General features: G+C 50.2%; 8 protein-coding genes across 8 annotated transcripts; 3 read left to right on the forward strand and 5 right to left on the reverse strand.

The window, feature by feature from the left end:
- Positions 1 to 600: 600 nt before the first annotated feature.
- On the reverse strand, positions 601 to 3,774 carry N7489_005918 (glycine decarboxylase subunit P; the record flags this gene model as incomplete). Its single annotated transcript, XM_056711668.1, has 1 exon — positions 601 to 3,774. One exon carries the CDS (start codon positions 3,772 to 3,774, stop codon positions 601 to 603), a length of 3,174 nt encoding a protein of 1,057 aa, XP_056565383.1.
- A 504-nt stretch (positions 3,775 to 4,278) lies between these two features.
- Positions 4,279 to 6,117, reverse strand: N7489_005919 (putative phthalate transporter; the record flags this gene model as incomplete). Its single annotated transcript, XM_056711669.1, has 8 exons — positions 4,279 to 4,402; positions 4,461 to 4,922; positions 4,971 to 5,188; positions 5,240 to 5,385; positions 5,445 to 5,562; positions 5,614 to 5,742; positions 5,798 to 5,837; positions 5,894 to 6,117. The coding sequence occupies 8 exons, from the start codon at positions 6,115 to 6,117 to the stop codon at positions 4,279 to 4,281; spliced, it is 1,461 nt and encodes a 486-aa protein (XP_056565384.1).
- Positions 6,118 to 7,425: 1,308 nt separating this feature from the next.
- Positions 7,426 to 9,325, reverse strand: N7489_005920 (putative MFS transporter; the record flags this gene model as incomplete). Its single annotated transcript, XM_056711670.1, has 4 exons — positions 7,426 to 7,747; positions 7,804 to 8,865; positions 8,918 to 9,080; positions 9,130 to 9,325. 4 exons carry the CDS (start codon positions 9,323 to 9,325, stop codon positions 7,426 to 7,428), a joined length of 1,743 nt encoding a protein of 580 aa, XP_056565385.1.
- A 580-nt stretch (positions 9,326 to 9,905) lies between these two features.
- On the reverse strand, positions 9,906 to 11,580 carry N7489_005921 (MDR family MFS transporter; the record flags this gene model as incomplete). The annotated part of the gene is made up of 2 exons (XM_056711671.1): positions 9,906 to 11,351; positions 11,416 to 11,580. The coding sequence occupies 2 exons, from the start codon at positions 11,578 to 11,580 to the stop codon at positions 9,906 to 9,908; spliced, it is 1,611 nt and encodes a 536-aa protein (XP_056565386.1).
- A 1,949-nt stretch (positions 11,581 to 13,529) lies between these two features.
- Positions 13,530 to 15,179, forward strand: N7489_005922 (dienelactone hydrolase; the record flags this gene model as incomplete). The annotated part of the gene is made up of 3 exons (XM_056711672.1): positions 13,530 to 13,779; positions 13,848 to 14,285; positions 14,338 to 15,179. The coding sequence occupies 3 exons, from the start codon at positions 13,530 to 13,532 to the stop codon at positions 15,177 to 15,179; spliced, it is 1,530 nt and encodes a 509-aa protein (XP_056565387.1).
- Positions 15,180 to 16,190: 1,011 nt separating this feature from the next.
- On the forward strand, positions 16,191 to 18,392 carry N7489_005923 (uncharacterized protein; the record flags this gene model as incomplete). Its single annotated transcript, XM_056711673.1, has 1 exon — positions 16,191 to 18,392. One exon carries the CDS (start codon positions 16,191 to 16,193, stop codon positions 18,390 to 18,392), a length of 2,202 nt encoding a protein of 733 aa, XP_056565388.1.
- A 1,460-nt stretch (positions 18,393 to 19,852) lies between these two features.
- On the reverse strand, positions 19,853 to 21,137 carry N7489_005924 (uncharacterized protein; the record flags this gene model as incomplete). Its single annotated transcript, XM_056711674.1, has 2 exons — positions 19,853 to 20,744; positions 20,797 to 21,137. 2 exons carry the CDS (start codon positions 21,135 to 21,137, stop codon positions 19,853 to 19,855), a joined length of 1,233 nt encoding a protein of 410 aa, XP_056565389.1.
- Positions 21,138 to 22,169: 1,032 nt separating this feature from the next.
- Positions 22,170 to 23,408, forward strand: N7489_005925 (uncharacterized protein; the record flags this gene model as incomplete). Its single annotated transcript, XM_056711675.1, has 2 exons — positions 22,170 to 22,910; positions 23,040 to 23,408. The coding sequence occupies 2 exons, from the start codon at positions 22,170 to 22,172 to the stop codon at positions 23,406 to 23,408; spliced, it is 1,110 nt and encodes a 369-aa protein (XP_056565390.1).
- Positions 23,409 to 24,147: the final 739 nt, after the last annotated feature.

Here is a 24,147-nt window from a genome sequence, read left to right on the forward strand (position 1 = left end):
CTAAGCTGCGGAGAATTTCAAGCTTGTTCCTGCTTGATTCGAATGTTCTAATGGTTCCTTCGGGGCAGCCGAGGCATGGATTGACGGGACAGGGCTGCGTTGAAGTCGGTTCGTTGGAGGATTAGGGCCACGGCGATTATTGGCGGGCGGGGGTCGGCCGTCTCCGATTGTGATACAGGGGAAATACGGTATTTGGAGCGGGTGAGTTCTCCCCGATAGGTTAATTACAAGCAAAAATGGTTATGTATGGTAAAGTAGCTCTGATAAGCGTAATAAATATTGGGGGTTGTCATAGTTGTTACTTCTACCCTTTGGATACTATGTATTTTGAACTGGAATCGAATGGAATGTCTAGAACACTTTTGATTCTTTGAATATTATTCTTGCGATCCATGGACGCTGGATGATTATGTTGAATCAATCCAGCCCTCATAAGGGCGTAGTCTGCAGGTAGTCTTTTCCTACCGTCATCAAAAATAAGAAATGTTGAATGTATACACAGAGAAGAGGCGAGCAATGGAAGGATGGAGCCCTCATATAAATAAATAAAAAAGCAATCAGCGCGGCATGGGTATCATAGATCTCTTTTTAGATCTGTCTCTATTCGCTGTCCTCGACAGGCCCGCAAGTGCAGAACAAGTTTTGGTCACCAAAGGCATCATCGACACGAGTCACGGTAGGCCACATCTTCTTCTCCAAAAGCAAAGGCAACGGGTAAGCAGCCTGCTCACGAGTGTAAGGGCGGTCCCACTCAGCGACGAGCAGATCGCGCTGAGTGTGCGGGGACATCTTCAGCACGTTACCCTCGCGAGGCTGGGCACCTGACTCGACCTCGCTGATCTCCTTGCGGATGGAGATCAAGGCATCACAGAAGCGATCCAATTCAGCCTTGTTCTCGGACTCGGTAGGCTCGATCATGAGGGTGTTGGCGACGGGCCAGGACATGGTCGGGGCGTGGAAGCCGTAGTCCTGCAGACGCTTGGCGATGTCGATGGCCTCGACACCGCAGGTATCCTTGAACGCACGCACATCCAGGATGAACTCGTGTGCACAGCGGCCATGGTCGTTGGTGTACAGGATCGAGTAGTAGGGCTTCAGGCGAGAGAGGATGTAGTTGGCGTTGAGCAGGGTGATCTTGGTGGCGTGGGTCAAACCGCGGTCGCCCATCATGTTAATGTAGTTGAAGGTGATAGGCAAGATGCTGGCACTGCCCCATGGAGCAGCGGAGATGGGAGGGGAGGAGGTGTCACCACGCTTCGACTGCAGGTACTCGCTGGTGGGGTGCGAGGGAAGGAAGGGACGCAGGTGCTCGCCGACGCCAATGGGTCCGACACCGGGGCCACCGCCACCGTGCGGGATACAGAAGGTCTTGTGAAGGTTCAAGTGGCACACGTCGGCACCGATCTCACCAGGAGAGCAGAGACCGATTTGGGCGTTCATGTTGGCACCGTCCATGTAGACCTGGCCACCGTGCTGGTGCACCAAGCGGCAGGCCTCCTTGGCACCGGGCTCGAACACACCAAAGGTGCTGGGGTAGGTGATCATGAACGCAGCCAACTCGTCCTTGTGCTTCTCGCACTTAGCCTTGAGGTCCTCGAGATCGAGGTTACCGGTCTTGGTGTCACACTTGACGGTCACAACGCGCATACCAGCCATGGCGGCACTAGCCGGGTTGGTACCGTGAGCAGAGACAGGGATCAAGCACAGGTTGCGCTTGGCATCGCCCTTCGCCTCAAAGTACTTCTTGATAACGCGAAGACCGGCAAACTCTCCCTGGGCACCCGAATTGGGCTGCACAGTAACCTCAGCCATGCCAGTGATATCAGCCAGCTGCTGCTCCAGATCGTCAATCATCTTCGTGTAACCCTTCGCCTGGTCGGCAGGCATGAAGGGGTGAATCTTGGAGAACTCGGGCCAGGAGACGGGAATCATTTCCGTGGTAGCGTTGAGCTTCATAGTGCAGGATCCGAGGGGAATCATGGAGTGAGCGAGGGAAAGATCCTTCGATTCAAGGTGGTGGATGTAGCGGAGCATCTCAGTCTCAGAGTGGTAGGTGTTGAAGACAGGGTGAGTCAGGTAAGAGGAGGTACGCTCAAGGCTGGCGGGGACAGTGGTGAGGCCAAGAGTGCCATCAACCTCGACCGGAGAGGCAGACTTGTGAGCGGCAAAAACATCCAAAATTCCCTTCACCTCATCCCGGCCAACAGTCTCGTCCAGGGAGAGACCGACCTTGTTTCCGCCCAGACGGCGGAGGAAGACAGAGGCAGCGCGAGCCTCGGCCATGATAGCATCAGCCTCTGCAGCACTGGGCAGTTCAATGGCCAGAGTGTCAAACACAGCGCCGCCATCAGCGCTGTTCGAGCGGACCGGGACATTGTAGCCCAGGCCAACAAGCTTCTCGCGCAGGAGTGACGTCATGGACATGATACGCTGGGCAATGGACTTGAGGCCAACAGGGCCGTGGTAAATAGCATACATGGCAGTCATGTTAGCAAGCAAAGCTTGAGCAGTGCAAATGTTGCTGGTGGCCTTTTCGCGGCGAATGTGCTGCTCGCGAGTCTGCAGAGCAAGGCGCAGAGCCCGGTTACCGAGGCGATCCTTGGACACACCAACGACACGACCGGGCACCTTGCGCTTGTACTTGTCGGCACAAGCAAAGAATGCGGCGTGGGGGCCACCGAAGCCCATGGGAACACCCAGACGCTGGGCACTTCCGAAGGCAATATCAGCGCCAAATTCGCCGGGGGCCTTCAGAACGGTCAAAGCTAGCAGGTCAGTGGCTACACTGAAAGTACCACCCTGGCCGTGGATGGAGTCACCCAAAGCCTGGAAGTCGTAGATACCTCCCTCAGTATCGGGGTACTGGGCAAGGACACCGATCAGGTGGTCCTTCTGGTCCTTGACGAGCTTGAAGTCATCGGCCAAAATATCTCCGATCACAAGGTTGATCCCGAATCCTTCGGCGCGGGACTTCATAACAGCAATAGTCTGGGGGTGGCAGAGGTGAGACACGACGAAGGACTTGTCGGCCCTCTTCTGTTTGGAAGCAGGCATTGTGGCGAAGGACATGGTCATGGCCTCGGCGGCAGCGGTGGCCTCATCCAAAACTGAGGCATTGGCGAATGGCATACCGGTCAGATCAGCTGTCAGGGTCTGGAAGTTCAGCAGAGACTCCAGACGGCCCTGACTGATCTCGGGCTGGTAGGGTGTATAGCTGGTGTACCAGGCAGGGTTCTCGAGCACATTGCGCTGGATAACCGGGGGCACAATGGTTGGGTAGTAACCGGTTCCAATATAAGTCTTGCCGGAGATATCAATCTGCTTCCGGTAGGTGTCGAGCAGCTTGAGCATATCGGTTTCGCCCAAACCGCCCTGCACACTAGACCGGTACAGGCTGATATCGGCGTGGGGCTCGGAGACCTTGAGGTCCTTCTTGGAAAGAATGTCCTCAGGCAGAACCTGCTTCACGAAGTCATCCAAGGATGCCACCGGCGGATCGAGCACGGCGAGCATCTCTGCCGCGGCGTCCGGGGAGGGGCCAATGTGGCGGCGGGGGAAGGTATCGAGAGGCTGGAAGATATCCTGAGGGTGGGGATCTCCATGGTCGGAGATGGAGCTAGTATAGACACCACGACGGGTCGCGGGCTGCGAGGTATGCACTACTCTCCGAGTGTTCAATGGTGACAATGAAGCTCGGGTAATTGAGGGTACGCGAACACGCGACCGCAGAGCAAGTTGGCGGGCGCCGCGAAGGGCGAACAATGATGCCGCCATACTGAGACCGGAGGATAATGAGGGCTTTAGGGGAAAGCGCTCACCACATCCACAAGTAAATCAGTAAATCAAAGTGAGGATGAAGAAGAAGAATAGAAGTGCCAGGCATATAGAAATTAATATTTATTGCCCACACCTCTTTGCCTTTTCCCTGTCCGATCGTCCGATGACGGAGAACATGTCGGGAAACTTAGAGTGATAAGAAATTATAAGAAACCCTTGTTATCCGACCAATCACAGTTGCCAATGTTTGCCACGGGCCCCAGTTCAACTACTCACCGCCTTCCAGTCGGAGCAAATGGCCGGTTTCCCGTCGGAAAAGTCGTGCCTAGGCATATCTACTCCACGAATGCCCCCAGGGGGAAGAGGGGGGCTCCAAGCTCCGATGGCATCATAGCTTTGAGCTTTCATGCGGTTCCTTTGGAAACAATATTGAAAATGGAAATGCCCTTTGCATTACTATCGTCGTGATCCAATCTTGAATAGGTACATATTTCCCCGACCTCAAATCGTATACCGGAAAGCCGCATCGCCCTCAATGACCCGTTTTCCCCGATCCGCCTGCTTATTACAGAACCGGAACCACGCACTCAAAGCGAGAACCAGCAGGACAATGAGAATGTTACACCTGGTAAAACACAGTCAGTACACAAAACCAATCTGAGACAGAATGAGGGACCACATACGCGAGAGCAGCATATATTCCCGGTCGGTACTCGGGCGCGTCCTTTTCCCGAAACACCAAGCTACTCACGATACCACCCAGGCCTCCAAACCCTACAAGTGTAGCACTGGAGAAAGCCCGCGTCCACTGGCCGCGCACATTGTTCGCCTGGTATGCCATGCAGGACGGGATATTAGCATTAGCACCGGCCACAGTGAAGAACACGCCCACGTAGCGGACAGCATCGCTCTTTGCGAATCCCATCATTGGCAGGCCAATGATTGCGAGCAGGGCATTGAAAATCAGAATTGGTGCGCGCATGCGGTACTTGTCGCCAACCCAGGCTGTGCCGTACATCACGATTCCTGCGAACCCGTATGGTGGAGCGACGAGGCATTGGGCTTCGCCGACGCCGAAGCCCATGCCATTCATGAGGATGATGGGGAGGAAGTAGGCAATGGCGTAAGTAACGGTAGTCAGACAGCTGGGATACGGTTAGCAGAAATCCTGGTCCGTTGGAAAGGAAACGCACAAGAAGATCATGGCAAAGCCCCAGATCTTAGCATCCATTGAGGGTTTTAGGAACTTCTTGAGAGAGAAGGCTTCCATGTCTCCATCATTTCGGTCCTCGTTAATGCGACGGACGACCCATGCGCATTCTCTCTGGTTTAGGAAGCGCCAGGACTTGTGTGCGCGGTCAGGGAAGTCGACGAGGAAGAAATAGCACATGATGCCAATTACGCCCGTGATCTATGCTTGTTAGCTCGCTGATTTTCTTTCGGTTGAACCAACTCTGCGTACCACTCCCTCGAGGATGAAAATCCATCTCCAGCCGGTCAATCCCTCCCTTCCGTGCAACTGCATCAGACCAAAGGCAAGGATACCCGCCAACGCAGAAGCGACGCATCCAATGAGATAGAAAACGGAGAATCGCTTTTGGACGTCGTCTTTGAAGAGTTAGCACTTTGCAGCCACTTGGAAGGTCTCTTTGAGCGATCTCTCTTACATCGGGTATACCAGCAAGATAGCAAGTAGACGCATCCAGGGAAGTAACCGGCTTCCAGCACACCCAAAAGCACACGGGTTCCCATCAACGAGCCCCAGTCCTGGACGAAACCCATTCCCTGCGACGGTCAATAAACCAGAGTAATGTTGAGAAAGCGGAAAGTCCTTACAATCATGATTCCCGCCCAGCATACAATAATCGAGGACAGGAAGTAAGTTGGGCCGATTTTTCGAATAATGACCGTCATCGGGGGCTGGAAGATAATATAGGGCACGAAGAACATCAGGACGATAATGGACTATTCAAAAGTTAGCTACCCGCCAGTGAAATGTGACCAATGTGTATAAACATACATATCGCTCGCCGACATGGAGATGCAATTCTTCTTTCAGCCTATTCAGAGGTCAACCATCATCGAACACAATTCTCCTTCACGGCAATGTTCTTACCCTGCAACAGCAGCCATGCTCAGATTCGTGCGGTCCATGAGCGAAATGCAGTAAGCCAATCCAGTCATGGTCACCAGACGTAGATCAATTCGTCGAATGATCTTTTTCTGTTCCTGTGGAGTGAACTCATCATCTTCGACGTAGCTCGGAGGGCTCTTCCCCGCGATATCCTCGACGCGGTCCTCAGCAGGCGGTTTCTCATCGATGGGAGTCATGGACGCCATGCTGATATGTCCAAACTGAATTGGAGTATACAATAGACAGACAAGATGTAGAAGAAAGCAATAAAAGAGGTTGAGAAGGGAAAAAGAAAAAAAATAATTTTAATCGACTTTGGTCAGAAATAGAAGACGAAGCTGCAGCCTTATCTAGAAAACGACAAGACCAGCAAGGATAAGTATATCCAAGTAGGGATATACCCCCGACATAATGGCATCCGTTCTTAAACCAGCCATTCAAGATCGACGGTCGCCTATTACAGCCCGCTTCAAGCTGCCCAGGAAAATCCCCAAGAAACAAGACCCATCGAGAACGCAATAGCCGAGAGAAAGTGGCCAAGTGCCTCGGGACAAGTACAACTACCGTAGGAGAACGGCATTCTCAGAGATATTGTCCGAAACAAAGGAGGGGGAAGTCACCCCACTTAGTGAGAGCCTGTACGAGTCATCTGTTGCGCACTGAACTGGTTAGAGTCGGTGGCTGCTTTGGGGGGACAATCCGGGGAGGCGATGGGGAAGGAAATGCGGGGGAAGGTACTTGGCAACTTGGCAGGCGCGTTGACTACGTGATACACTTTGGTCTCCCCTATTTGGCTTCAAATCTTGTTTGGAGACTTTTAATTTGATAGAGATGTCACTTTTGTGGGGAGAACTGGAGATGATCTGTCCTATTCCTTGCCAATGTTGCTTGGTTAGGGCTTTTGTCTTTGATTCACGCACTTTGCAATTGTTCCTAACAGGCCAAAAATCCACCAAAACACCTCGTTTCCTTAAATACCAAGCCAAGTAAGGAGGCATCTATTGATTGATCTCGTACTTGCCGGGGAAGTATCATTTGGGCAGAGTTCCGGCCAAGGGTTAGCTATGAGTTTAGGGTACTTTTAACATTCCATCCCCAGATGGCTTTTGATACGTCGAAGCTCAAACCCTGACCGGTCACTCCGAAAGTGTAAATTTCCCATGTGGGAAACGCCTCTAATGATCCTGGGGTGATCCCCAGACCGTATAATCCTGGTATGACTAGATAGCGTTGCCGTATATGGTGATATCATTATGCAGAATGCGGTAACACAGCCTATACTCCAACCAGTCAAGGGCTTCTATTGCAAGTTAGTCCTTAGTACAGCCCCTCTATACCCGAGTCTGTCGTTGACGCCATGTGGTGCTTTCAAGTATCCACCTTAAAGAGTTCCAAGGTTGTTATAAGGACACGGAGCTCGAATATAGAACAAAAGCCTTAACCATACTATTGGGAATTAAATCTCAATTCTTTTCTTTTTTAATACCTCGGTTCAACCTCCTAAGCTAATCTCGTCAACGGTAACTTCCATTATCCTCGTATCCCTCCTCTTCTTCGTCCTCTTCCAAAAGCAGACTCTCGCGTTCTTCCTCATCCACCCGATCCTGCCCTCCCATCTGTCTCACAGACACGAAAACAAAGATCACGAGTGCTGTTCCAACGACGAATCCGGCAACTGCCAAGATAACATTGATTGGAATTGGGTTTCCATCAAACTTATTATGTGTCAACGCGTCGAGTCCGTACTGAGAGAAGTTTGCGATCCCCGAGAGGCAAATGATGGCACCGTACACACGCCCAAACGTGGCAAAGCCGAAGACTTTAGTAGTATAATCACTAGAGCCAAGATTAGCAGGCAGAGTATAGCAGTGAGAGGGGGAAAAGCAACATACGACATGGCCGAGTAATAGAGAGGTCGGAGTAGGACGAAGAGTAAAACGGTCACATAACCAGCCCAAACTGCCGGAATGGAGTTTAGCACACCGATGACCGTGGTGAAGAGCACAATTATGCCAAGCATCGTTGGCACACTAAGGCGATCAAGCAGGAAGCCGATCACGGGCGTGAAGAGAACACCCGCAACTGGCAGTGCGACGTCGAAAAGGGCACCTATCTTGTCTGCCTTTTGGGCCGATCCGAGCATGTACTCATACTGCGAGCGAACCGTCGCGATAAAGTAGTTCATGCGAATCATCTGCAGAACAGTCATCAGCGTGATCAGGATAAACCAGGGCGTAGCCATCTGCCTGTGCGCCGGCAGGCCGTGCAATACACCCCAGACCCAACTCGTCTGCTGGCGATCCTCTTCTCGATCCGCACGCATCTGCCGCTCATCTCTATCGCCGAGAACCTCGTCGATCTGGCGGATCTTTTTCTGTCGCCGCTCCGCTCGCTTCTTCCGCACCTGGTTTAGCTCCGCTGTGCTCTCGATCTCATCATCAGAGTCGTGGACATCGCGAGTAGCATCTTCGGCCCTTTCCATTTTGTTTTCCAATTGCAGGGTTGAGACATAGTCCCGCGCTGGCATGATGGTCACCAGTGCGATGAACACACATGCGGGGACTATCAGATATCCCAGAAAGAACTTATCCGGGGTGAAAGATTTGCCGGAAGCCTCATATACGAGCCGGTAGAAGAGGAACACAGCAGCAGAGGCATCGAAGGCACCAGTCACCAGCGCGACGATCGTCCCCGCATATCTGGGGAACGCGTTTGCAATCTGGAACGAGGGGACAAATAAAAAGGTACCCGCCAGAGCGAGGAAGAAATTCCCCGCGATATAGCCATCAAAGCCAGGTTCACGGAATGCAAAGGCCATAATGACACCACCAACAGCAAGCAACAGGCAAGAAATGAACCAGCAGACCCGTGATCCATATCGATCTAGAATCGTCCCAACTGGAAGCGCCGAGACATTGGCTGTTATCGAAGCAATGGTGAAGAACAGGTTGAGCCTGGCAGTTGATTAGCAAGCATAGCTCTAGATGGTCTGTGCGACAAACACACCTAAGGTCCTGCTGTGAGCACAGCTCAAGCCCTTCATCTATTTCGGCAGGAGTGCAATGCCCGTGGTAAACGCCTTCCTCCACAAGGACAGGCTTGAGCGCTGCGAAGCCAAACACGATCCCCGACGCGCTCCAGCACGCGAGCACGGTGACGACGACCTGGGCTTGATGGGGGTCAGCAGTTTGTCTCACACTGGGCGGCAGAGCACAGACCTATTCTCTTTGCGGAGGAATGTTTGTACGCTGGTGTTCCAGGCCGCGTTTCTGCGACCGGTATGGCGTCGCTCGGTTGGATAACATCGTAGCTGATTTTTCGGCGAATGGGAGCGAAATCATAGTCCTCAACTAGGTCTGGTTCGAGTTCGCGATCAATGCCGTCGATGGCAGAAACATGCTGCACCAGGGACATTGCTCTGTGTTGAACAGATGAGGTGTTGTGGAGGGGAAGTTGGCCTTGTCGTGGCAAAAACTTGGTTCTTTCCCCCTCGCGCTAGACTCCTTATTTACGCAGGGCAGCTTCTACCCATACATATCTCTAGCATTTGCAATGTCTTTTGACTGGTATATCTTTTATTTACACGTGGATAGCTGCTTGTGTTATTGTCGTGCTTAATATAGCTTGGATCTACGAGCAACGTTATAGCTATGGCACCTCCAATTTCGAAGTTACTAGAACTACCTAGGTAGCTTTATTTAGATATTGTAGCAACTAGTTTACGGATAAGACAAGCTATTTCCCAGCTCCGATTCGCGGGGGATTCGCCAAGATTGCCGCTGAGGTCAGAAGGTTTTTTCCTTCAATTTGGTCCAATCACAACTAATATAGCCTAGAAGACCTCTCTCATTTTGTGGAGTGCCCTGAATTAAGGTGAACGCATCCATGGATCATCCTCGATTTGGCCTATCTATGAGTGGAAATTTCTAGCACATGATATACATCGAAACACACCCCTTGGCATATACTATAGTTATTAAAATCCATACCCTTCTCAGACTGTAGCAGACGATTTCCCCTTCTTGATTGACCTCCATTCCATCGTCAGTGCGGGGACAATCATCAGACAGGACACAGCCACGGCAACAATGAATGAGTGCCGAAGGCCACCATTGTATAAAGTCAGAACCTGGGCCAGCTTGGCAGCCGGGACAGCACCAGAGAGGCCCGTTGCCCCAGCCGCCAGGATCTTGGTGACATCAATTCCCTGGATGTGGAGTAGATTTGCTCCGAGGTAATTCTGGAAGAGGGACTGAGCGACAGCAATAAAGACAGCACCACCGAGGGACTGCGCGAAGAACATGAGGGAGATACCAATGGAGACCTCATCCATAGGAAGAATGGTCTGCGCGGCCATAGAGGGCTGCTGCATTCCCGTGCCGATACCGATGCCAAACAACACCTGGTACCCGATCCAGGCAGCGTGGTTGGTGTCCACCTGGAATGTCGTCATCAACCCTGCGCCCGTTGACATGAGAATCGCCGCAACGAACATCCACGGAACGTAATATCCAGTTGCAGTGATGATTGACCCGGAGAGGATGGATCCCACAACAAGCGCCAGCACCATGGGGATCGTATCAATGCCGGAGTTCACAGCTGATGTGCCGCGCACGCCCTGGAACCAGAGTGGGAGTGTGTACAGCATAGATATGAGCCCTCCACCCACACACAGGGCATAGACGACTCCGCTGATGATGCTGCGCTGGTTGAAGATATGAGGCGGCACCGTTGCATCCTTCTTAAGGCGGATCTGCACGCCGACAAATGCAATCATCAGGATTCCTGCAATGACAAACAGAGCGATGATTCGCCCGTTGCTCCAGGGGTAGGCCGTGCCACCCCATTGCAGGGCGAGCAGAAAGCAGATGACAGAGGGCAGGAAGAACACGCTTCCCAGAGGGTCGAGGCGGAGGATCTTTCGCTTCCATGTGCACGGTTGGGGATTGTGGGGGACAGCCAGGAAAATGAACAAGACAACCATGGTAAAGCCGCCGACAGGCAGGTTGATGTAGAAGCACCAGCGCCATGTGACGTTGTCCGTAAACGCACCACCCATCAAAGGTCCGATGATCGACGAAATCCCAAAGACCGACCCCATCAGGCCGACAAAGATAGGCCGTTTGGCCAGCGGCACGATCTGTGCGATTATCACGGTTGCACCGGAAAATATGCCTGCCGACCCAATACCCGCTATCGCCCGTCCTAATATGAAGGCCTTAGAGTTCGGCGCACCGCCGCAGATGGCCGATCCGACTTCAAAAATAAGGATGGCAATCAGGAAGACAGTCTTGGTCGAGTAAAAGGTGTACACCTTACCCCAGGATAGCTGGGTGGCACAACTTGTCAGCAGGTATGCACTTGCATACCAACTGAGGTCATCCAGAGCATTGAACCGGTTCGCAATTCGGGGGACTGCCGTGGCAAGGATGGTGCGATCCTGTAGTGTTCAAAGTTATGTTAGTTTAGATCCGCGTGAGCAATATTGAACGCAACGTTCATACCAGGGCAACCAAAAACATAGCGAACAGAATTGAAATAATAATAGCTATTAGCCGGGCCCCCGTTGGCAAATGAGTCTCATCTTCTTTGATCTCGGAGGGCTTCTCGGTGGTAGTCGAGACCTGGTGCGGCTGGTGGTCGGGCTGCTCTTCGATCGATCGAGTCATTGTATAACGCAAGAATTATTAAATGGCAACCATATGTCTTTTTTCACTGATATAAATTGATAGACAACCAGGGGAAAAAGCAGAGTTATATAATAATAGGTAGTTAGTGGTCTCGGGGGTGAAGGTGTATTCGGCGCCGAACAATATAGAGCAAATTTCAGTTCGGCGCCGAGCTAAAGAACGTAGTAACGCCCTTCGCTCCTTCTCAAGCGTAGCTTATTATTTTGCCAGTAGTTCTTGGAGGTATCTCCACACTCTATTGTCATCCTCATTTTTATTCTTTTCAAGAATGGAGAGTGCAGCGTTCATGCCTCCGAAACGGACAGGAATTCAATGCGCCGGAAACATGTCTACTTTGTGGTATATACATTTTGACGTTTGACGGGGGAACAATGAGCAAAGGTCACCTGGACGTGCTCAAGGAGTCTCAATGGGAAATCCATCGCAAATTCTCGATTCCTGAGCATATTCTCGTGCCATCGACCGAAGTGGAGAATAAGACTTTCTCCAAATTTCCTTGGTTATCATCTTGCTATCAGCGAGGGAGTAAGTCGACATTCTCATAGAAACATTTAAATTTCAAGCTAAAAGTAAATCCAAGCTGTCAGATATGCATTTTCCTCAAAGTATGATCTCACGGGAATTGGCCCAGTTGCACGTCTCGGTTGTCAGCCGTACCACCTTCCAAGAGACAAAAACACCGCACGAATTTCGGGACGAGAGGCGATACCACAGTATGATGATACAATATTCACACATTTCCACCAAGGAGGTTACTGGATGCATCCCAGTCTTTACAAACACAAAAATATGGGATATGTCTTTCACTATTATTGTTGGGAGATCCTTGGCCATCTGGTAGGAGAAAGGTCGATCGAGGAGACACTTGGTCAAGTTGTTCAGGCCGCGAGGCAGTATTGGAAAACCCATAAAGGATGGGCTGTTACTGACCTAGATACCTTATTTCGTGCCCAGCTCGATGAGGTTCCATACGTGAGATGTGAGAGCTACGTTCGCGGCTGTGATATCTTTGTCAATCCATGGATTATACCCGAGCTTCAAAGTACAATCCAACTTGCCCAAAATATGGTTGGAAAACGCAAAAGCTCCTATCTCAACAGACTTCCACTCGAAATCTCCCTTCTGGTGGCGGAAATCATTTGCCCTATCATCTACACTCAATCCGATGTGCAGAATATACGTAATATGTTATCCGTGTTTGCATTGAATTTACCAGATGCCTTTTGGAGAAGCCGATTACAATCCAAACGTGATTTGTTCTTCGAGGTGGATTTGCTAGAGACTGATTCAGTGGACTGGCAGCTCTTGTGGCTAGGGTTGATGGGCCTTCTTTGCGATAAATGGTATAACTCCAGCGGATTGGCACACCGCGAGTGGTTACTTGGACCAATTAGGGGGATCATCGCAAATTTTCACCAAATTCGACAGAGACATTTTGCTGGAAGATAGTATCACAGGTTCCCTCGTTCTCTCTTGCTTTGACATATCGAATATTCTAATGAATCCATTTAACCAACGATGCTAAAAGTCCACATCCTTTCTCGAATTCCTCAGAGCTCGTAACTGCAATGCGTTCGTCTTGATTTAATTCATCATTCCCTAAGTCGTCTCTGCAATTTCTTTGATGGGGTGGTCCTTTCTATCGAATTTGTTGACTGCATCTCTTCCGACAATCTGTGAGGGGTATGACGTATGTTGGCCCGACGCCAATGACGTAGGCCTGGGGCACCCGTTATATGTCAACATGGCTGATCACTTTTCATTTTACCTGTTACCTGTTCTATATTGTCGATTGGAATTTTTTACATAGCATCTCCTTGTGTTGACATTTGAAACGAGAATAATCTGCAAGAAGCCAAGTTGAACCAACCAACAAACGCAGTACACCCGTTCAAAAACCGTACAAGGGTAGCAGCACAAACAACACAATGGCCAACATATCAATTAGTGCCCCAGGTTTGAGCAGCGGCGGATTTCTTTACAACAATGGCAACAATAATGCCCGACTATGCGTCACAGCCGAGACCGAAGATTTTGACATGGAAATCATCAAGAACTGGCAAGAGGAAGGATTCGATGTCGTATACCTCCCTTATAACGGCGGAGGAAAAGACTACGCTCGCCGGCTGCAGTCTGTAAAGGACGGTCTTGGTGTAGGCGAAAACTACGCCGTGGTTGGTACGCACAGGATTCCCTCTGAACATGATAAACTCTCAGTATGATGAACTGACTGACCAAATTCTTAGCCTACGGCGACGCCGCGGACTACTGCCTCGACTACTACATTAATTCCGTCAACTCCAGTCGACTCTGTGCTCTGGTCGCCTACTACCCTAGCCTAATACCTGACACGCGGTCACGATTCCCACTCTCACTCCAAGTCCTCGTACACTTGGCAGGCGAGACCGTGGACGTACTTGTTCAGCCCGCCGCGCTTGGCTTGCAGGGAAAGAAACGCCGGCAGACGCGGCCGATCAATGCTGGTATTGGGACCGGAGAGCGTTTGGACCTGGCGTACCCGGCGTTTACGTATGACAATGCCGTGCCCGGGTTTGCGGAGACGGACCTGGAGGAATATGATCATCGGGCGGCGGATCTAGCCTGGACGCGGACTTTGAAGGTCTTGCGGAAGGGATATTCCAGGGATCCGGATTACGAGCAGCGGTATGAGCAGCATGTGGAGGGTAAGTTGCAAGCGCAGAGGGACCGAGGGATGACCGGCTAATTCTCTGTTAGGCAAGTTTTTCTCGTCAAACGTCAGGAAAACGATGGATGGTTATGTTCAGCACAAAACGCCGGGTGTGACCTATACGCCGACAGTCAGCGGAGGGATCGGGAAAAAGGCGTTGCGCCATTTCTATGAACAATACTTCATCGGCAAACTGCCCCCATCTATGCGCCTCCGACTGCTATCTCGTACCACAGGACCCGACCGCATCGTGGATGAGCTGTACGTGGGCTACGAGCACACACAGGAAATTCCGTGGATGCTACCTGGTGTCCCGCCGACAAACAAGCGAGTCGAGATCATCCTCGTGAGTATTGTCAGTATGCGCGCCGGCCGTCTTTACTCCGAGCACGTATACTGGGACCAAGCCAGCGTCCTCGTTCAAGTCGGTCTTCTGGACCCCAAGCTGCTGCCAGATGGAGTGCAGGGTGTCGATCGACTGCCTGTTGTTGGGCGCGAAGCTGCTCGTCGCATCCTCCATGAGGACACGGAGCTTGAACAGGAAGACTACCATAACAAGTTAATCCGTCGAGCGCGTGCGCGCGCGAGGAGAAGCATGAATCAGAGCTCTCGCGCGTCGCAGGCTGGCGAGGAGCCTGGTCTTGACCTGAAGAGTGACGTTGAGCAGTCGTTGCCTGATAGGAGTCGAAATAAGGGCAAGGCTGTTCAAAAAACAAAGCCTGCTAGTCTGCAGCGGACAGCCACGGAAACGGCTGAGCACGTGGATGGGGACGGCGCTGATACAGAGACAGAGTTTAGTGCAAAGGCTAGGTCGGACACTGGCAATCAAGCTGCCTATGTTGAGGATGGAGGGGACGACAGTGCCGAAAACGGGTCTAAGCAGACATGACTTGCAACTTCTATCTCTCTTTGTCGGGATAACCACGAGGAAATTCCCGTGTCCCTTGTTTTTCCTCTGGCGATTCATAAGCTCAGTTGGGGATGTTCTTTCGAATTTTTAGGCGACTGTTTCTTGATTATGAGCGATGTTGTACATGTCGACCTCTTCTGTTTAGCGTTAATGGTTGTCACTATTTTGGATATGATGATATTTGGGCAGACATCCATGGCGACAAGAGAGTTGAAGCCTTCCAACGTAAGCAACTACACCAGCCATGGATACTGTAAAACCTCGGGTCAATCCTTGACCCTGATGAAACCGCCACTGGGACCGTTCATCTGGACTCTACTGCTCCTAGGAGCTCAATCTGTTCCTAGAGATCTGCTACGGATTCCCGGGACCGGCTGAAGTGACTCCAGAGCGTATGAGTGGGTCCTGGGAGCCTTGTTGCTCCTAGAGACAGGTAGGGCTCCCAGAAGCAGCCGTAGACTCCCTAGGATTCAGTGCTAGGATTCAGTGGAGTGCCTGCAGAGTTGACTCCATCTAACATGTTGAATATCATCACTCGAGTGTAGCGAGCGATGATAATGAGTAGCTTAGTATTTTGAGGGTACCGCTGGTGATTGGTGGGTGTGGTGTGGCTCGATGGAGATACGATACAAGCACAACTGTCCGAACCTCGTGCCCTCCAAATGAGAGGACATGAATAATGCATGCCTATTACCACCTGGCAGTCCCACAAAACCTGTCATATAGAAATATCAGCCCTGCCCAGGGTCAGGCTCCAGGGCTTCCAAGGTTGTCAAGAGACTGAGTCAGCACGAGGAGTCAAACTTTGGAAACCTAAGGTTGGAGGCATTGTTATGCCTAAGGCATCAACAAGCTCGTGTTACGTTACAGGGTAACTGGGTAGAATCTTGGCGCATTTCCCCCTCAAGTTTCCTTCCACTGTCAAACAACCCCCTGTTATGCTGGCTTCGACTTTATGTCAGTCGTCTGCCGAGACCACCTCTGATAAATATGGAAGAAACAGTCGCCGAGTTACGACGTCAGCTTGAGGAAGTGAGACACGCACGGGAAGAAGAGAAGAGAGCGCGAGAAGAGGCAGAAGGACGAGTACAGCACAACACGCTGCTTGGTCTTCTTGATCGGTGCCACATCTCCCTGTCTCAAGCGATCCAAGTTGAGACCGACGCGGCTCTCACGACTCAAGGCGATGCGACTGATCCAGTCAACCGACTTTACCCCAAGCGTATTACGCCTTGGTGTGAATTCCCCGATCTCCAAGAGAAAATCTGGAAGAAATTCGACCGCATAGGCACCTTCACTTCACGACCGCTCTTCCCGTCTAATGAACAATTAGATTATGTCGCTACTAACATTCAGGCCCGGCCAATTTATTCTGAAGCGTCTATACGGAATTTTGAGCGTGAAACGGTGGATATTTTTGTCGAAAAAGTCATTGAGGCGCTACGCGACGATGAAACTCTTCGACGTGAGTTTGGTATCAAGGGTCGAGTCACATGCTACGACGGCGCGGAAACCTCGCTCGAGAACAGCATGGAGCAAATGACTCTACAGAACGCGCGCTCGCCCGAGCCACTAGCGAACACCAGACATGGCAGAAAAGCCACGCAGAACCCGAGGACACCTAGCACTCCACAGAAGCGCAATCGCCGTGCTAACCAGTTTTGCGTACATACCGTGGCTAACGAGCGGAAAGAACCCGTTTACGCAGTGGAGTTCAAGGCGCCGCATAAGGTGACAATCCCAGAATTAGTGGCGGGCTTGCATGAGATAGACCTGGCTCGTGATGTCATTGATCAGGAAGGCGATACATTCGAGTATCACTCTACGCGCCTCGTCGCCGCCGTGGTCACCCAAATCTTCTCATACATGATTGATAGTGGACTTCAGTACGGCTACATCTGCACGGGAGAGGCTTTTGTTTTTCTCCGTATTCCAGAAGATCCTACTGTTGTTCAATACTACTTATGTGTGCCAAATCAAGATGTACAGGCCAACGATCAATACCGCCTCCACCGGACTGCTGTTGGCCAGGTACTTGCGTTTACTCTTCAAGCGCTCGCCGCCAAGGCTCCATCCCAAAAATGGCATGATACAGCGCATGACAAGCTTAGTACTTGGAAAGTTGAATATTTGGACATTCTACGGGAGATTCCCGAAACTGTGCGCACCCAAGGCCGGCCGACTTCTAACTATCGACCCTCTCACTGGAAGTTTGAACCAAAAAGACACAATACACGGTCCCGCGCTAGGTGTCAACCAGGGAATTCGACTCCAAAGCACTCGTCTACGGAAGACAGCGGCAGTGTGGAAGAACACCATTCTCCGTCTACCGCAGCAGCAGCGCGCAGCCAGGCGAGCCGCGAAAAGTCGAGCCACGACAGAAGCAACAAACAACGGCCCGGCGATAGACGCGGTAGGACGGAAGCAGGACCAAATTCTCAGAAGAATTACCAGGTTACACGAGCGTACTGCACCATAGACTGCATACGCGGCATAGTCAATCGAGGTCCTCTGGACAAAGAATGCCCAAATTTACAGAGCCACCTGCAGCACTCTAGCAGTCACAGGCATTCGATAGGCCCATCAGAGTTCACGCGCAGACTTCACTGTCAACTCGTACGGAATCGAAACGAGGGATTCGAACAATTACACGTACGCGGCCGAACGGGCTACCTTGTGAAGGCAACCCTTCTAACGCATGGTTACACTGTGGTTATGAAAGCGACCACGGCAGAGAAGCAACATCGTCTTCAAGTGGAGGTGGAAAACTATAATCGCCTTAGAAATCTGCAGGGCCAACAAATTCCCGTTTGTCTTGGAGCTTTCAAACCAAGCATTTCATATTGGTACCACGGAGAGTTGATGGCGCAGATAATGATCTTGGGTTGGTCTGGAATGCGACTTCAGCACGTCATTAACAAAGAAAATTCCAGCTTCTTTGACCAGGAGCGCAAGAAAGTTCTTGCTGTGCTACAGTCACACGGAATTATCCATGGTGATAGTGAGTGGCGCAATATGTTATGGGATGATGCGGGCTGCCGTTTGGTTGTCATTGATTTAGAGGATATGAAGTGGCTGAAACGTCCTCGTGCACTTGAACCAGCCTCAGGCAACACACGTCATGTCCATCGCGTCCGGGATGAGAAGAGCAGGCAAAACCTCTTATCTAGTTCGGCTGGCGTCCGCACATGATGTTTCTAGACATATGGCTCAGCCTTATTGATGCCGATCATGTTCTTGTATTCCGATCACAAGGCGGTAAAAAGAATGCTCTGAAGGCCGACGAAACAAAATGCCTACATGTGAACATGCCCTGCTTTACAAATTCTCGGTCACCACATTATGCTGCTGATCATAGAAGCAATCTGTGGAGCTTCAGAACTTCATTCTCATTACATGTGAACAAGCTCCCCAAGAGACTAATAATAATTGACGTCCAAAAAATTTCTCTCATTACGGTTTCTTGACTAACCAACCTTCTCCTGGATCCTGCTTTCTGCCTCTCAGCTGTCCCCAGCCCCTCTTAACTTCTTTTCCTTCCCTCTCCTCAGTACTTTGCGTTAGCCACCTAACTTTCCAAGCAAGAAACAGTGTCTGAAGGTGAGATAATGATTTGTATACTAGGCAATGTCATGATCAAACTACATATAGCCAAGGAATCCAGGCTCCTTTTGGTAGGAGCCTAGGTGCAAACCCTATATGACTAGGGAAGATCGACATTGTAACCCGGAATCAGGGTTAGCATTAACTATAGTAGTTATAGAAAAGGCTAGTTAGTGTTAGTGGGAATTAACTTGGATTTTCAACAAATCCCATATAGGCAGTTGCAACCACCACTGACGTTGCATTATAAAACAGTCCGAAATGTTGATAGGAGATACAGGCTTCATTCTTATATAGAGAGAGGGAGCTAGTAAACCACCTTAGAAATTGGAAATGTATGTATCTGTATAGGAGAAAAAGCGTCATCTTCATAGAATCAAGAGATAGCTGATAGAACTATACCTTATTAAGTCGGCTATAATCGTAATTCAAGTATTTTAATTCTTCTTCCGGTTTTAATGCAGGGCTCTAGGCCAAACCCAGGCATTCAGGCACCATTAATTGCGGGAAAAGGGGTTTGCACCTTATTTTCCCATGGCGTCCCACGGGCGATAGACCGGACGGGTTCATTGGGGGAATCTCAATGAGTTCCTGCGGTGACAGTGGCGCTCCTGAACTGTTGGGAAGCTTTTGATGATGGGCGGGAAGACGTTTGTGACGTCTGACTGATCGGTCAACTGACAATGCTTCCAAGGTGCTTCAGTTGGTTTCCCAAGCATCCTGATTGTGGACTCTCTCAAAGGCTTCACCAAGGAGTCTTATTTGCACCTCAAACTGCTATTCGAATTACGATCGAATTGCCACTGACGATCCTCTCAATTCTGCTTGTCTCTTTGCTCATTTTGAGTATTCAAGACAGTAAATAAAGTATCCGAAAGCTTCCTTGCCAGATAGTCATAAAAATGTCTCGAGATCATGTGCAACACTGAAAAGGCACAGTATTTCCAGCCCATAAGCTGACACCACCACCGTCGTCACCACCAAGCTGCTCGATTCAACCAGGCTAAATGGCTCGTTCTTCGTAGTTCACTTTGCTTCAAATTACTCACTTACACGTCCTCGCCTAACTCACGCTGAACAGCAAACTTGACAGCTTCCAGGACATCCTCACAAACTTTCCTAGGAGGATATTGCGGCGTCTTGTTATCTTGATAGACACCCGTCTTGACCAAGATGGAGAACCAGTCAGTATCACTGATCTGGTTGTACTCATTAGTACCTCGGATATCGGACTCGGGCGTGTCGCCCACGAAATAAACGGTGGCTGGCGGTTGATCAATACCGTACGTCTCCTTGCGCCATTCGCGAAGCAGTCTTGTCGCGAAACCGAATGTCCCGAGATGCGGTTTGCCAAACGCGACAGTAGTCAGCTCCTTACCAGTGAGTTCTTTGTAAAGAGCTTCTATAGACGTCCGCAGTGCGCCCATTCCAAGGCGCGAGTGCTCGTGGGAGGTGGACCACACGATGTCGTTGTGGGAAAAGTAAATAGGCGGACCCTCGTCAAAGGTCTCGGAGCGAGTCCCTAGGCGTCCATTCTTCGACATCAGAAGATCGAGGATGATCTGCTGGTCACCGGCCCAGTCTCTGCTGTCAGCGAATACGAATATAGCATCGATGGTGGTCTCGTCAAAATTTCTATCGCGGGAATTGCGATACTCTTCCTCTGTCAACTTCCGGAACGGCGTTGTGTCATGCTTGGATTTGATGATATCTCCGGGGGTAACCACGTCTTTGAAACCATAGTCCTCTGCGACGATGCGGCATTTCTCCCCCTCGCCACCTACCACGAGGACGGTTTGATACGCCTCGGCCATTTCGCGCATCGGTGTGTGTCCACAAATGAATTGTCCAGGTGAGACCTCCATCTGTAGCTGTCGACTGAGGTCAATGCAGCGTTCTTCCTCCGTCTTCCCGCCGCCATTGGTGACGAAGATATACGGGCTTAGGATGAAGTCAATATGTGCATGTCGGGAGAGAGAGGCGAAGTGTTTACATCCTTACTCCATACGGATTGTCTCCATTGATGTATTTCATCGCACCGATCGATTCTGGAAGTGCCTTCCCTCCTTTCAGGAGAACGCCGTCGATATCGAAGGCGATGGCGAATTTATCTGTACTGCTTGGGTCTGGTTGTTCAACCTCGGGGGTGGCCCTGTCAGAGGCCGTTTCATCGATGCTTTTCCTGGCTCTTTCCAGCCGCGTGGCGGTTCCGTTTGCATCGCAGGGTGCCTTCATATTTTCGGGAGGAGCGATAACTGTTGGACCGCTATACAGATCGCATCGCTTAGCGTCGGCGGATGATAGCCTCCGCACGCTGGCTGTTGGTGCTGCCATGGTATGGACTGAAGGGGGATTCTTTAATATCCATTCGCTTGTGAAAGTATAGACCCCGGCATGAAGGTAACTATACTTTATACGATGAAACTGAGTCACGAGATCCGATAGCATCTGGACAGGATGTCATCATGACGAAACGTATCTGGTTCGTCCGCATTCGCAATCAACACACTGGTTCCTTCCAAACTTTGTAGGATAACGTGTGGGGATGCGATAAATCACAATGCTATATCTCAAAAATCGGGGCCCGGATAGGTGGCAAACTTATATAATGTTCTGTATGTTCATCGTGATACTTGAATGGAAGCAGGGAAACCTGCATCTGGTTATCACACTATACGTCGGTGCTTCGACGTTACAACTCGACTTTCAGTCACTTTTGCTTCTCGTTATTACTCGCTGTTTCTCTGATATGTCATATTGGAAGAATACGAAGAAGCACATGAAAATATGGGGATTGGACAATTCCGATTTGATTGACTTTCCATATCTAGGTAGTATTAATAGTAGTATCTTTTTCACAAGCCACATGCGGTATAGATCTCTGATCTATAATCCAATACTATGTGTTCTGGGCATAAAATCGAGACTTGGTGATCAGTTCGTGTATATACAACATAGGCGGTGGAGCCTACGGTCTCATTGTCGTGATAAGACGGGCATGCTCGAACTTAACCAATCACGTGTAGCGTGGGGTGTCATCCTCAATGACACTTACATTCTGCTACATGAACACAGTAGTCAATTACGACCTTATTGTCCACAAAATCTTAGCAGATATGGGCATGTCGGGGGTCAAGGTACGCCGCTTTGCAGTTACTATTTACATAGCACTGACGTCGATGTCTCCCCGTATGGAACATACATGGATATATACATGGATTGAACATCGCACACCAGTTACCCCAAAGGAGATCGTCAAAGAGTTAAACTCACATTCAAACTCATATATATCGATTTATCCCCGAAATGTTTTCCTAGTGGGTCAAAGACGGGGTTCAACACAGTCACACCCTGGCCCTGGCCAATATGGTGCGGCGGTATTCACGATTCCAGACTGGTCGCAGACCTCAAGGTTATCCTGGGTTTAAACTGGACGAGACGCATGTCACGGGCCCAGTGTCCTTCCTGAATCCAACCTCCGCACACTACGAACCGAGCCAGCACGCAGAAGACATTCATGCTCCCCCACAAATCGAGCGTCTCTGGCGATCCCGCGACAACAGAAAAGGCCGGCATGCTATTCGCGTCGACACAGAAGCCTTGCCCCATGTAACGGGACTCGCAACACCACCGCTGACGCAGTCAGTGTCAGCGGTAGCCAAGATCATGCTCCGGATGGTGACCTACGTCCCTTACTGGGATGTATCATATCTAGTCGCCATGAGCTTCACTATTGGGTCCGCAGTATTCATCGTCAATGGGTTCTTCGTCTGGCTACCACTGGTGGACCGAAAGACCGAATTTCATGGTGAAATAACTATTGCCGGTGGCTGGACGGGATTCGTCGGCGCGACTATTTTTGAACTCGGTGGTGTATTGCTGCTTCTTGAAGCGTTTAATACCAACCATACTGGATGTTTTGGCTGGGCGCTTGAGAGTGTCCTCGAGAAGACTATCGAGGATGGGGTTCCTCAACATGCGATGAAAGAGATCAAGCCGAGGATGTCAGAGTGCGAGCATCACCATGCGAATCGGAAATCGTTTCTCCGGGAGAAGCACCATCATACCAGTAACAATGTCCACTCTCACCTAGATGACACTGGTTACGTTACTTCATCGCCAGATGGCAGGTTCTTCCGATGGATTCCATCCAAGTCAGAATTGTGCACGCATTATTTCCATGAAATTGGCTTCATAGCTTCTTTTGTCTTATTCGTTAGCGCAACGGTCTTCTAGATTGGTGCAATAGTTGGCATCCCTGCCATCTTCACGCGCATAAGTCAGGGACTCATTGACGGTCTCTACTGGGGTACTACTACACTTGGTGGGACCGGATTCATTGTGAGTTCACTACTGTACATGCTTGAGACGCAGTCCAAGTGGTATATTCCTGCTTGGCATGTTCTGGGCTGGCATATTGGACTCTGGAATCTGGTTGGCAGTATTGGGTTTACTCTTTGTGGTGCGCTGGGCCCGGCAAGTAGCAACTCTGGCGCGGATTATCAGTCGTCCCTCGCTACATTTTGGGGCTCACTAGCTTTTATGATAGGATCCATGATCCAGTGGTATGAAAGTTTGCAGAAGCATCCTGTTGAGAAAAAGTGATGATGAGCTTCAATCAAGGCACCGCATGAGAATTATAAGTAGATTTAGGCTCGTAATATCCTGGTAAGGGTTCTATATGTACTATAGAGTAAAGCTGAATAGGGCTTAAGCGTTGTTTTGCGATACTGTCCAAGAAACACATTGAACGTTGAACGTTGAACGTTGACACCATGTGTGCTTTCGGCTTTCACTGCAGTAATTGTCGAGCTGAGAGGTGGCATTATACCGTTAAGGACTGGAGAGTTCATTGTGGAAGCTGAAGTGGAAAGTACCTAGGTAGGTATCCATACTACCTCAGATCCATACTGTGTCCCATCGCCCTTATCCCAACCAGTAGTGGATTTCCGTTCTTTGTGGGGAGGGAGTGATGATTTCCCTCATCGTGATGGCCAGATTCTGAGGGCTGATTAGAGCCCCTTCATTATGGTGGCTTCCTGGCTCAAAGGTTGCGACGTACCAGCTTTGGCTCATCTGGTTGATTTTCAGGCTATTTGGTCAGTACGGCTTTTAAAGAGTGTTAGGTGAGTAAATACATATATGTCTCCAGTAGCCCATATCTAAACAAGTTTTCCGGCTGGGAAGAGTGGCTCAGTCTCTTCAACAACATACTCGTGGTTGTCCGAAGGAGATGTCATGCTCTTCCCTTTTGTGTTTCGTCTCGTCTCTGCATTTTTCTTCTTCTTCTTCTTCTTCTTCTTCTTCTTTTTCTTTTTCTTTTTCTTTTTATTTTTCTTACACT

This window comes from Penicillium chrysogenum (genome assembly GCF_028827035.1).
Source record: "Penicillium chrysogenum strain IBT 35668 chromosome Unknown utg000004l_segment0_segment0, whole genome shotgun sequence".
NCBI classification, from domain to species: Eukaryota; Fungi; Ascomycota; class Eurotiomycetes; order Eurotiales; family Aspergillaceae; genus Penicillium; species Penicillium chrysogenum.